The 13098-nt window shown below is 43.7% G+C and overlaps 1 protein-coding gene across 3 annotated transcripts in view; it reads left to right on the top strand.

The window, feature by feature from the left end:
* The first annotated feature begins 8064 nt into the window (after positions 1-8064).
* Positions 8065-13098, top strand: part of ANO6 (anoctamin 6) — a 227349-nt gene continuing 222315 nt past the window's right edge. Inside the window, exon 1 of one of the 3 annotated variants that reach the window (XM_023738840.1) lies at positions 8065-8422. In XM_023738840.1, the coding sequence (XP_023594608.1) occupies positions 8356-8422 (67 nt within the window). In that variant the 5' untranslated portion in view covers positions 8065-8355. The remainder of the gene's footprint in view (positions 8423-13098) is intronic. The other 2 variants (XR_002825336.1, XM_023738841.1) reach the window with 2 other exon arrangements.

Below are 13098 nucleotides of genomic sequence, written 5' to 3'. Positions count from 1 at the left end.
ACAGCCTTCAGTATGGATTACACCTCAACATAAAGAAAACAAAAATCCTCACAACTGGACCAATAAGCAACATCATGATAAATGGAGAAAAGGTTGAATTAGTCTAGGATTTCATTTTGCTTGGATCTACAATCAACACCCATGGAAGCAGCAGTCAAGAAATCAAAAGATACATTGCACTGGGCAAATCTGCTGCAAAAAAAAATGCTTTAAAGTATTAAAAAGCAAAGATGTCACTTTAAGGTGTGCCTGACCCATGGCATGGTATTTTCAATCGCATCATATGCACATGAAAGCTGGACAATGAATAAGGAAGACCGAAGAATAATTGATGCCTTTGAATTGTGGTGCTGGTGAAGAATATTGAATATACCATGGAATGCCAAAAGAAGGAAAAAATCTGTCTTGGAAGAAGTACAACGAGAATGCTCCTTAGAAGCAATGATGGTGAGACTACGTCTTACATACTTTGGACTTATTATCAGGAAGGGTGAGTCCCTGGAGAAGGACATCATGCTTGGTAAAGCACAGGGTCAGCGAAAAAGAGGAAGACCCTCAATGAGATTGACTGATACAGTGGCTGCAACAATGGGCTCAAGCATAACAGCAATTGTGAGCATGGTGCAGGACCAGGCAGTGTTTCATTCTGTGGTGCACAGGGTTGCTATGAGTCGGAAGTGACTCGACGGCTCCTAACAACAACAACAACAACAACATTACAATCCAAGTGGTGATGAATATCGAAGTCTAGATGGAGTTTATGAGTCTTAGGGAGTTTCAAGTCTCTTCAAAAGAATTGTCTATAATCATTGTTACTACTTCCTCTTCCTTCATTTTCCTGTGAACCCTTACCAGACTTTTGTCCCTGACCACTGCACTGAAACTGCTAAGGTCACCGATGACCTCCACATTGCTAAATCCAATGGCCAATTCTCAATTCTCTTCTTCCTCAAAGCAAACTACTGTAGCTACAAGACAGTTTAAAGTCTTTATGAAGACCCTATCAGATGTGCTTGACACAGGAGATCATTTCCTCCTTTTTTGAAAAAATTTTAACTTGGTTTCTAGAACTTTACCCTCTCGTGTTGTTCCTCATTCCTCACTGGCCACTCCTTTTTTGTCTCCTTTGCTGGTTTTTCTTCATTTTCCAATGCATGTATTAGAGTGGAGTGTCCTAGGGCTCAGTCCTTGGACTTCATCTCTTTATTTAAACTCATTCTCTAAATGATCTTATCCAGTCTCCAGTGTAGACCTCTCCTCCAAACTCCAGACTGGGGTGTCTAACATCACATTCACACTTAAGAGTCCAAAACCAAACTCCTGCTTCACTCCTACTCTCTCATCAGACCTGCTCTCCTATAGTCTTTTGCATCTCAAAAACAGCAACTACCTTCTCCCAGTTACTCAGGTCAAAGCCTGAGACTCATCCTTGACTCCCTTTGTCTCTCATACCGTGCAGCCACTACATCAGAAACTCATTTCAAGTCTACTCAAAACATTTCTATAATCCATATCCACCACTACTACCCTGGTTCAAAACTACCATCTCTCTTCGGAATTCTAAAACCAGTCTCATAACTGATCTCCCCGCTTCTACACTTGCTCTTCTACAGTCTATTTTCCATATAGCAGTTAGAAAGAACGTTTTAAAATATAAGCTTTCCAATGGCTTTCCATATGATACATGGTGAAAGCCAAAGTCCTTTTGTTGGCCACATGGCCCAAAATGATTTGCAGCACTCCCCTTCCCCCACTAACTCTGATCTTACCTCCTAACTCTCTCCTCCTCCATCACTATGCCACAGTCATGCTGGCCTCTATGCTTTCCTCAAAGACACTAAGCATGCTTCCTTCTCAGGGCTTTTGCACTTAAGTTTCCCTCTGCCTAAAACTTTGTTCCCTCAGGCGCCTTCTGCCTATCTTGTTCCTCACTTCCTTCAGGTTTCTGTAAAATGTCATCTTAACAGAGAAGCTTTCCCTGATCACCTACCATCATCCTCTCTCTCTCTTGCCCTGCTTCATTTCTCTCACTAGTATCTATCATCTCCTGACAAGCATTTATTTATTTTCCTCTGGAGTCCCTGAGTTGTGTAAATGTTTAATGTGCTTGGCTGCTAACCAGAAGGTTGGAGGTTTGAATCCACCCAGAGGTGCCTGAGAAGAAAGGCTTGGTGATCTACTTCCAAAAAATCAGGCATTGAAGACCCTATGGAGCACAGTTCTACTCTGATACACGTGGGGTTACCATGAGTTAGAATCAACTCGATGACAACTAGTTTTATCCACTAGAATGGAAGATCATAAGGGCAGGGACTTAATTTGTATCCCCAATACCCAGAAAAGTGCCTGGCATATAGTTATTTTTCAGTGAATATTTACTGAATAAGTAAGCAAATGGATGAAGAATAATGGTGATATGTATCAGAACAGTGATAGTGGAGCCTCCAAGATAGCTCCCAATGATCCCTACCTCCTGGTACTCGTGCCATTGTGTAAGCCCCTCCCACTTGAATAGAGCTGATCTGTGTAACCAGTAGGGGAAATGATAAGGTGTGACTTCCAAAGCTAGGTCATAAGAGAATACAGCTTTCACTTTGCGCACTCTCTTGGATTGCTTGTTCTGTGGGAAGCCAGCATCATGTCACGAGGACACTCAAGTAGCCTACAGAGAGGATCAGAAGGATCTGAGGCTCCTGTTTAACAACAAGTACCATGAGGCTGGACTGTCTTAGAAGTGGGTCTCCAACCCTAGTCAAGCCTTCAAGTGACTGCAGACTTAGCCAACATCATAACTACAACTACATGAGAGAATCCAGGCCAGCACTCCTTAATCAGGCTGTTCCCAAATTCCTGACCCACAGAAGCTGTATGCAATAATAAATGTTTATTGCTGTTCTAAGCCGATAGGTTTGAGGTAGTCTGTTATGTCATAGTCACTATGCCTCTTTGCTGGTCCTCCTGGGGGCTTTTGCACTTGATTTCCCTTCAGCCTGAAGTATATTCTCTTAAATATTTGAATAATTTCATGTCTTAATCCTTTACTTCCTTTAGGTTTCTGCTAAAATGTCATGCTATGCAATAATAGATAACAAATACAGGATGTGTTTGAGATATCCAGGAGGTAGATGCAACAGATTTGACAACTGGTAGAATATGGAGCAAAAGAGAGAGAGGAAGGAGTAAAAAATGATTCTCTAATTATTGGTTTGTGTAACTAGCTAGTGCCGTTCCCTGAATTAGGGAAACGGATTTGGGGCAGAGATTATAAATTTAGTTTTGGATCTCCTGATTTTGAAAGATCTAAGAAATATCCAATTGGAGATGTCCAGAAGGCAGCCAAATATACCATCTGCAACTCAGAAGAGAGATCTGGGCTGGAAATACTGATCTTGGAATCAGGGCTGCACAGTGTGCAGGGCCCTGTGCAAAATGAAAACGCAGGCCCCTTGTTCAAAGAGCAGGAAAAAAGTGCTATTAAAAGTACTAAATTCTAAAACTTTTTTCTTTTCTTCTGCAGTTATGTTGTTGACCTGTCATGGTGTTTTTTTTATTTACTATTTGATAGCTGATATCAGATGGATCTTGGCTGAAAGCAGAGAATACTAGAAAGATGTTTATCTGTGTTTAATTGATTATGCAAAGACACTTGACTGTGTGGATCATAACAAATTATGGATAACATTGAGAAGGATGGAATTTCCAGAACACTTAATTGTGCTCATGAAGAACCTGTACATAGATCAAGAGGCAGTTGTTCAAACAGAACAAGGGGATAGTGCGTGGTTTAAAGTCAGGAAAGGTGTGCATCAGGGTTGTATCCTTTCACCATACTTATTCAATCTGTATGCTGAACAAATAATCTGAGAAGCAGGACTATATGAAGAATGAGGTATCAGCATTGGAGGAAGACAAATTAACAACCTGCGATATGCAGATGACACAACCTTGCTTGCTGAAAGTGAAGAGGACTTGAAGCACTTACTGATGAAGATCAAAGACTACAACCTTCAGTATGGATTACACCTCAACATACAGAAAACAAAAATCCTCACAACTGGACCAATAAGCAACATCACAATAGATGGAGAAAACATTGAAGTTGTCAAGTATTCCATTTTACTTGGATCCACATTCAACGCCCATGGAAGCAGCAGTCAAGAAATCAAATGACACATTTCACTCGGCAAATCTCCTGCAAAAGACCTCTTTAAAGTATTAAAAAGCAAACATGTCACTTTAAGGACTAAGGTGTGCCTGACCCAAGTCATGGTGTTTTCAGTCGCCTCATAGACATGCAAAAGCTGGACAATGAAGAAGGAAGACCAGAGAAGAATTGATGCCTTTGAATTGTGGTGCTGGCGAAGAGTACTGACTATACCACAGACTGCCAAAAGAAGGAACAAATCTGTCTTGGAAGAAGTACAGCCAGAATGCTCCTTAGAAGCAAGGATGGCAAGATTACATCTCACATAATTTGGACATGTTATCAGAAGGGACCATTCCCTGGAGAAGGACATCATGCTTGATAAAGAAGACGGTCAGCAAAAAACAGGAAGACCCTCAACAAGATAGACTGACACAGTGGCTGCAAAAATGCCTCAAACACAGCAACAATTGTGAGGATGGTGCAGGACAGGGCAGTGTTTGTTCTGTTGTACATACTATCACTGTGAGTCAGAACCGACTCAACGGCATCTAACAACAGCAATATTTAATAGCTCACTCTCTTGGGCACAGAGATTTTGGTGGGGCCAGTACAGACATTCACAGGGGCCAAAAGGCCCTGCCCTATGACTCAGTATACACATGAGGCCCACCAGCAGATGGGCCTCCCTCCTGCCAGTTGCAGGAGAGACAAGCCATGCTGTTGTTGGGGGCAGGGACATCGAGCCAGGTGTTTCCTCTTCCCATGGGCTCGTTGCCCCAATCCACGAAGGACAGACAGCCCTCAAGGGATTTGCAATTTCCATGCCAGGATGTGCTTGCCTAGGGGTTGACCAAGTCTCCCACTGAGTACGCCGTGGCACTGCCAATCTCCAGCAGGGGCAGCTGCCACCATGTCCCTCCTCAAGACTCCAAGGGTACATGCACCTGACTCTGACCTTTCCTGCGCCTGTACTCAGGCTCCCACAGGGGTGGAGTAGGACAGTGATCCTAGGCAGGACAAGGAAGAGGAGGCCCAGCAGGGCTAAGGTGCCAGGGAACAGGAGAACGGGCAGCTGAGAACCAGTTCCAGGGGGGCAGAGAGGTGGCAGGAGGCAGGACTGTACATGAGCTGAGGCATGAAGTCCCATCGGACTTCTCTTACAAAACAAAAACTCAAAGGCAATGGTATTATGAATTTCAAGATGGCAACTGCAGAACATTAAACCCTAAGCATGAACCTCTCTGAGTGTGGGACCCTATGAGACTGCACTTGTCTAATACCCGTGAAACTGATCTGCTTGGAATAGTTAGTAGTTATAAGAAAGTCCCTGGGTGTTCCAAACAGCTAAAACTTTGGCTGCTAACCAAAAGGTTAGAGGTTCGAGTCCACCCAGAGGCACCTCAGAAGACAGGCCTGGTGATCTACTTTGGAAAAATCAGCCACTGAAAACAAAATGGAGCACAGTTCTACTCTGACACACATGGGGTCACAATGAATTGGAGTCGACTTGATCGCAACTGGTTGAAGTTATAGGACTGAATGAATTCTATAGGGAAGTATGAGAAGAAAAGAGACCAGAGGATCAAAGCCAGAGAAGCACCAGTACTTAAGGGATAGGCAGAGAAAGGGGTGTGGCTAGATGAAGACTGTAACCAATCAGAAGTCTAGTGATGAGAAAAAACCTGGTCTGTAACCCCTGACTTGGAAAAGCTTTGTAAATAACATGGTCACATATAGTTATAAACATTTTACATCACAAATCATTCATGATATGGATAATAATTCTTCAGGGCCAAGTGTGTGGTTCTTACATAGGCTTATTACCTTGATAATTTTTGAGGCATATATGGGTCAGTTGGAAAAAAATAATGCATGAGAGAAGCTGCAGGAAATAAAATGAAATCAAGGAAAGAATGGAATTTACTAATAACAGACTCACAGCTAGCATAAGTAAATAATTTACTTCCCTTCCAGCAACAATCACCTTTACATATAAGGCCAGCTATATCTCTCTGGTACATTTATCAAGCAAGAAAAATGTAAACTCTAAAATCTGTGAAGAATTTCAAATGACTCATTGGAACCTGTTGCAAAATCAACCAGAAGAGTTTTCTTACTACAAATTAACTTTGAGTGAAGTCTTAGGCCATAAAACCCAGGACACTGGGTGAGGAAAGCCTGGGGCTGGGGGTGGGGGTGGGCGAGGGACAGTTAATGAGCCTTTAAGAGTTTAGAATTGGTGAAAAAAAATTATTGTTACTGTTTTTATGGATTCAGAAATGTCTCTGGAGGTGATTTACGAAGTGACTAAGAATACAGATTCTGGAATGAGCTGCTTGGATTTGAATCTGAGCTCTGACACTTACTCTGTGTGATTCTGGGCAAGTTATTCAATTGCCCTGTGCATATGTAAACGGGTGGTCACAACCCCCAGGGTTTTTATAAGGATTAAGAGACTGAATGTTTGTGAAACATTTAGAACCTTGCCCAGTACAGAAAAAGTACCACATAAGCATTTGTTAAATAAAGATTGTGAAAACTGATCATGTGACCAAAACATCTTTGGAATTTCTACTCTAGTAGGTTCCACAAGCTTTAGGGAGAAAGTTCACTGTAAGAAAACCATCTTTTCTCATTTTTTTTTCCTTTTTTATTCTCTCTTTTCCCCCTATCTTCACAATATGGTATTGTGTTCTCTTTATATTAAAAACAATTCTCTTTATTTTAAAAAATACCTTAAGAAGCAAGTATAGTGTTTCTTGGGTAGTTTCTTAAACGTAATTCCCTCATGTTTTTTAATGCATATTCATGGCTAGTTTCCCATTTAAGATTGGTCTCCATGTTTTATTTCATATGAAACATTAAATATAAGTATATAGGAGAATTAAAATGCACACCAGACTTAGTTTTATTGTAATAAACCTGACACTTCTGTGGAAAAAATACAAAAAATTTCGATGATGTTACAGAGACAATAATTAAATCTAACAAGGTTTTCAAATACACCTTCTAACCCTTTTGAGAAGTCAAAATTGACCCAACTGATTTCGCCAACTTCTTTGAAAAAAGTTCGCCAGACACACAATCCAAGGAACATGCACGTGGCTTGAAAGTATGCCTTTGTAATTGTCCTGTTGTTCCCTGTGGTCTCCAGGAGTGCATTCTTTTTTACTCTCTGCCTTAATTATGTTCTTTGTTTCCTCTGGTTATTATACTTTTCCACACTGCTTTAGAATGGAGTTTACATGTAACCGTAGTGGAGGTCTTCGACTTCTGTGGCCTTTTTGACACGGAATTTTCATCGTCTAAATGGGCTGCACACCTCGGTGGTCATCTTCTGATCACTCAACTCGGTCTGTGTATGCTTGTGTGAGCGGGGGAGGGGGCGTTTCTCTGGCCTAAACCTAAACCTCACTTTATGGCGAAATCCTTCTGTCTTTTGTGAACATGTTTCTTTAGAAGATCTGTCTTTATCTTTTTTCTTCTGTTGTTGTTATTTCCTACGAGTTTTGCCTCTTTTTTTCTGTAATCTCACTCTTCCCCTTCCCCTACAGCATACTCTTTGCTCCACTTTGGAGTCCGAGTAAGTGATACTTTAAGATCCTCCATTAGCTCCACGTCGCCTTTAAACACCGTTCAAACATACTCACTTTCAGGGTTCTTCACGTGAGCTGTAGCAGCGGTTTCTTCTGTCTTCACTAACAGATGTCAAATCAAGCAAGTCCCAGAATGTATCCATATACGACCTTAGAACAGAAAGCTGCCTCGCTTGGGCGCAACGTTTGGAGAACTCTGTCCACCCCACCCCTCGCGTGTTTTTGCCCTCCCTCTTCTGCAAGTTCACTGTCGTGCAGAACGCAAACGCTAACGACTCCCTCCTCCTCTCCCGACTTCCTTCTGAGAGTCTAAAAAAACCAGGACAAGTTTAATCATTCTGCAGCAATCCTGGTTTTTCTCACTGGGCATGCTCAGTGGCCGGGTCCCGCTCGGGTGGCGAGTGGTTGCTTTTGGTCCTGGGCTCGAGCAGGCGGCCGCCTCCGCTCGGCTTCCCGAAGCGCAGGCTGGGTAGAGCCGCGCCTGAGCCGGCAGCGAGACGCGTCCTCGCCGCCCCCGCCCCGGGCCCCTGTGACTGCGGCTTGGTTCCGGAACCCGAGAGCCCCTAACTTCGCGCCAAGTTCGGAGCCGCCTTCTGGGGGTGGGGGGGGGACATGCAAGTGATGACCCGTGACACTTTGCTAGAAATGGAGGAGGACGACGACGAGGATGGGGATATCGGTGAGCTAGGGGTCCGCCGGAGGGTGAGGGGTGGGCGCGGGTCGCCGCCTTCCCACCCTAATGCCCGAGCTGACGCGCAGACAAGTTCGGGGATTGCTTGGGGTCGCTGCACTCGGCGGTGGGGAGGTCCGCCAGGACCCTCTGCGGGCCGGCGGGGAGCGCGGCGCCGGGGAGGGCGAGTAGGAAGGAAGCTCGCCGCCGTCTGAGGGCCGGAGTGCGCCGCCTCACTCCTTGGACTCGGCGGTCTCCGGCTCAGCCCCCTGCGCGGCCGGACAATGGGCGGCCAGGGAGGCTGGGGGAGCAAGGGCTCCAGATAAGTTCCTGGACCAGCAAGGGACGTAGCCCCTGGAAGAACCATGGTAGAATGGGGACGCCTCCAGGCAGAAGTCTTGACTCAGAAGCAACAATTTTGGGTCATTTCCTCCGCGTCGAACAAGCGCGGGGGATTCCAGAGAGACAGGGCTCAGGCGACGTGCATGTAGGCGGGGTTCGGGGCGAGGGCCTGGGTTTGGAGAGCAGGGGTGTGACCCCCTTGGATCCTCGTTAACGTGAAAGTGAATGGAGGAAGGGTAGGGCTGGACCGGGCGGGGCGGCCCCGGGAATTGATTTGTGGCGGCGGACGCGGGCCAGGATCTACTTTCCTTCCGCAGAGCCCGCGAAGGAGGTAGTTGGAGGAGGACGCGCTGGGGCTGGGTGGACTGCAGAGCATTTCCTACTGGTTCTGGACTCAGTTCCAGGGGGGCCCTGGATCTTGGGGAGCAAGCCTTGGGTGTTCCATTTCTAGTTAAGAGTTAAAAATGCAGAGAAGTGGTATACCGAACGGAGGGAGAGTTATTTCACATTTTTTTTTTTTTTTAAAAAAAAGGCAAACAAAAGGATTGGGAGGGGAGGGGGGAAGGGAAACATAATTGGAGTAGGGAGAAAACCAGGTCTCTAAAGAGAACACTGTCCAGGGAATGATGACATATTGTGCTCCTCCAGAAGATTAGCAATTCAATTACCATGCTGTGTCTGTTCTGCAGACTCCATCCGAATCAATCTTAAGGATATCAAGTTGGTTTTAAAAGCTGACAGTCTTTGCTCGAGTCCTAAAGCCCTGTTCTTCTCTAATAACTTAAAAGTAACTAATTTTAGGAGTTAGGTGTGGTTTTTCTTTCTTTCACCTTTTTGGCATTGCTAGTTTAAATCATATACTACCAGAAGAAGGAACAGATCTGTCTTGGAAGAAGTACAGCCAGAATGCTCCTTAGAAGCTTGGATGGTGAGACCTGTCTCCCGTATTTGGGATATGTATCAGGAGGGGCCAGTCCCTGGAGAAGGACATCATGCTTGGTAAAGTACAGGGTCAGCGGAAAATAAGAAGACCCTCAACAGATGGATTGACACAGTGGCTGCAACAGTGGCTCAAACACAGCAACGATCATGAGGATGGCGTAGGACCGGGCAGTTTTTCGTCCTGTAGTACATAGGGTCGCTATGACTTGGAACTGACAGCACCTAACAACAACATTTAAATCTAAAGAATTTGGTAACTTCCTCGCTGACCAGGGGCACATTGGATAGAGAGGATTACAGTCCATGGCTTTCCCTACCTTTTATTAATTTGAGAACAATTTATTAGATATCCGTCCTTATGGAGAGCAAATAGTATTATTCTTCTCTTATAGGAGAGAAACCTGAAGCTCACAGATTGCTCTGACTAGCTTCTCACGGCTGGTTAGGATTTAAACCCATATTTTTTGACTTGTAAGACCTGTGCAAATAAACGCTCTTTCTACCGGATCACTCTGTCAGACAATGTATGATGCTACTATTTACCAGGATTTAGTGGTAAATGATTAAATAAAAGGATAGGTCATAGGAGCAGTCTTAAAAATGTTATTCTAAAATTAGCACAGTCTGTTTCGTAGGAAAATATCCTTGTCTGTTAAGGTGAGGTGTCACTGTTTATATTGAGCATTGTAAAAACCCAAATGGAAATTGAAATAAATAAGAGGCACTGAGCTTTGTTTTATGGTGCCATCAATAGATCTCAGTTTAGAATGAAAACTAATTTAGTCTAGTCTGTGCTTACCTGATGAGGCATCATAAAATTATCTTAAGTGTGTGGCAGTAAACTCTTTATTTTCAATTGTGGTTGTAGTTGATTCTGGTTCTCTAGATAGTCAAGCAGTTTAGATATGTTTAAGAAAAAGTTAAATATCTGTTTCTACGCCTCCCCCATCCATCCTCCAGAGGCTAACTGATGTTATTATTTTAGGGTGTATGGGGGTCAACTCAACATATTTTATGTCAAGCTGCAAATATCATCTAAAGTCTCTAATTTTTTTTTTTTTAAATACAAATTTAATGTGGATTTCAGTGATATCAAGAGAAAATGTTTACCATGCCATTGAAAAGTTTATGTCACTGTAAAGTAATAAGCCTTTTTTTTTTTAAAAGGTTATCAGAGATAGGTTGATAATGGTACATAGCCTTTTTCAAAAGAATTACAGATTCCAACTATGGGAGAGGAGACTGATGAAATAAAGATTATAATTTTAAATTCTGCCTCTGGTTTCGTAATGCAGGGCTATGTTAATAGCTATTACTTGATTGTCACTACCAATACTTGTATAATAATTTAAAACCTACTCAGGTACAAAGATGTCTGAGAAATCACTCTACAAATATTAACTGTATAGTTCAGAAGAGGAGAGTTACTTTGATACAAGTACTTGGATAAAACATGAGACGTTACCACGGGCTATATTTACAAGAGGCAAAAAAAGAAAAAGTTTTCTTACCGGATATGTTCCCTGGTTACATCATAGAGATTATTTACATAATAATTATAGAAGTGTGCCCTCTAGCTGACGAGAATTTAAGGCCTACTTAGCAGTGGGTTTCTCCTTACTTTTTAAGCAATATTTAATACCTTTAAGTGTCAGAGTTGCTTTCTTACTTGAAATGAATAGATCTACAGAATCAAAGATGGTAAATCACTCTCTGACCATGAATGTCTTTTCCTTATTTGCCTAACTCATGGCCAGAAGTTAAACCCAAAGGTTTGCTAATCAGAGGCATCCTGTTGGCATGAGAGCATTTTTGAAGAAGGCCCCATATTTTCTAAATCAGCTCCAGCAACCAACCACAGAAGTTACATCTAGGCAGTCGTGGCAGGAAATGTGCAGCTTGTAACCCCGGTTGCCCTGGTGGAGCTCACGTGTTCTTGTAAGCCCCAGGGAGGCATGTTCTAGTGTGCTAGCCTGCCTGATGTACAAAAGAGGTTCCTTGGCTGCTTTGCCCCCAGGCCCAACCCTCCCCTCCGGTTGCCAGTGAATTGATTTCAGCATCTCTTCATGTTGATGTAGAAAGTGATAGGAACATCTTTTGTAGCCAGAAAGGTAGAAACTAGGGTTAATATGCTATTTTGTGTCTTGTCTTCTCTGTGATTCAAATTTTGCTAAGAGGTAAGAAGTGGTTCCAAAAAATGAAGGGAGCTGTCAGGGACTCACAGGTTTGTGGTGAGTTGGTTGGTTGGTTGCCTTGGGTTTCTAGTCTGTTAATGGTAGAGTGAGGAACCCTGGTGGTGCAGTGGTTAAGTACTCAGCTGGTAACAGAAAGATGAGAAGTTCCAACCCACCAGCCACTCCGTGGGAGAAAGATCTGGTAGTCTGCTTCTGAAGCGATTACAGCTTTGGAAACCCCATGGGACAGTTCTGTTCTGTCCTATAGGGTCACTATAGTCAGAATCAACTTGATGGCAATGGGTTTAATGGTAGAGCTTATTCTCTGATCCCCACAGCTAAGTGTCATGTCATTGGTGTCGGGGGTGGGGGGAGACCATGGCCCATTGTCTTACCTGTGAGAGAGAACTATACAGCTGTAGCTCTCAAGTGTTTTTGTTGGCTCCGTTTTCACTGTCAAATTTTTAGATAGATAGACTTTTCTTCCCACGGCAGTTCGAACCCACCAGCCTGTTCCTTGGGAACCCTATGAGGCAGTTCTACTCTGTCCTATAGGGTTGCTATGTGTCAGAATTGACTCGACAGTGAGGAGTTTGGTTTGGTTTCTTCCCACACCACCTCCGTGCCCTCTTTACCTACTTCATGTTTAATCACCCGCAAACCTGCTCGTAGCCTCAGTTTTGCTTCAGCATTAATTAAGCAATCCCTGTGTACTAGGTACAGGGTTAGGTTCTGGGCTAGGTGCTGGGCCAGTTGCTAAACCAAAATCAAACCCGTTGCTGTTGAGTTGATTTCAACTCAAGGTGACCCCATGTGTTACAGAATAGAATTGTGCACCATAGGGTTTTCATGGCTGTGATCTTTATGGAAGCAGATCACTAGGCCTTTGTTCCACAAAGCAGTCGAGTGTGTTCAAACAGCCAACCTTTAGGTTAACAGCCAATCACAGATGGCTTGCACCACCTAGGCTCCTTGGGCTAGTTGCTAGATGACTAAAAATAAGTGAGAAACACCTCCTGAGTATGAGGAGAGAGTTCCTTGGAACCAGACATTTGCAATAAGTGCGACTATTGAGGTATGTACATAACTGTGGTAGGAGGATGGGAGAGAGCTTCGCAGAGGAGATTGTTGAGCCACCTGCTGAAGGGCCAGGCAGGGGCAGTGGTGTACGGGGCAGGAGAATCAGGGAGCTCCAAATAGTTGCCTGTAGTTGAAGAGAGCTGTCAT

Source organism: Trichechus manatus, unplaced genomic scaffold (genome assembly GCF_000243295.1).
Source record: "Trichechus manatus latirostris isolate Lorelei unplaced genomic scaffold, TriManLat1.0 scaffold00123, whole genome shotgun sequence".
Lineage (NCBI taxonomy): Eukaryota > Metazoa > Chordata > Mammalia > Sirenia > Trichechidae > Trichechus > Trichechus manatus.
This window is presented reverse-complemented; position numbering and strand designations above follow the sequence as displayed.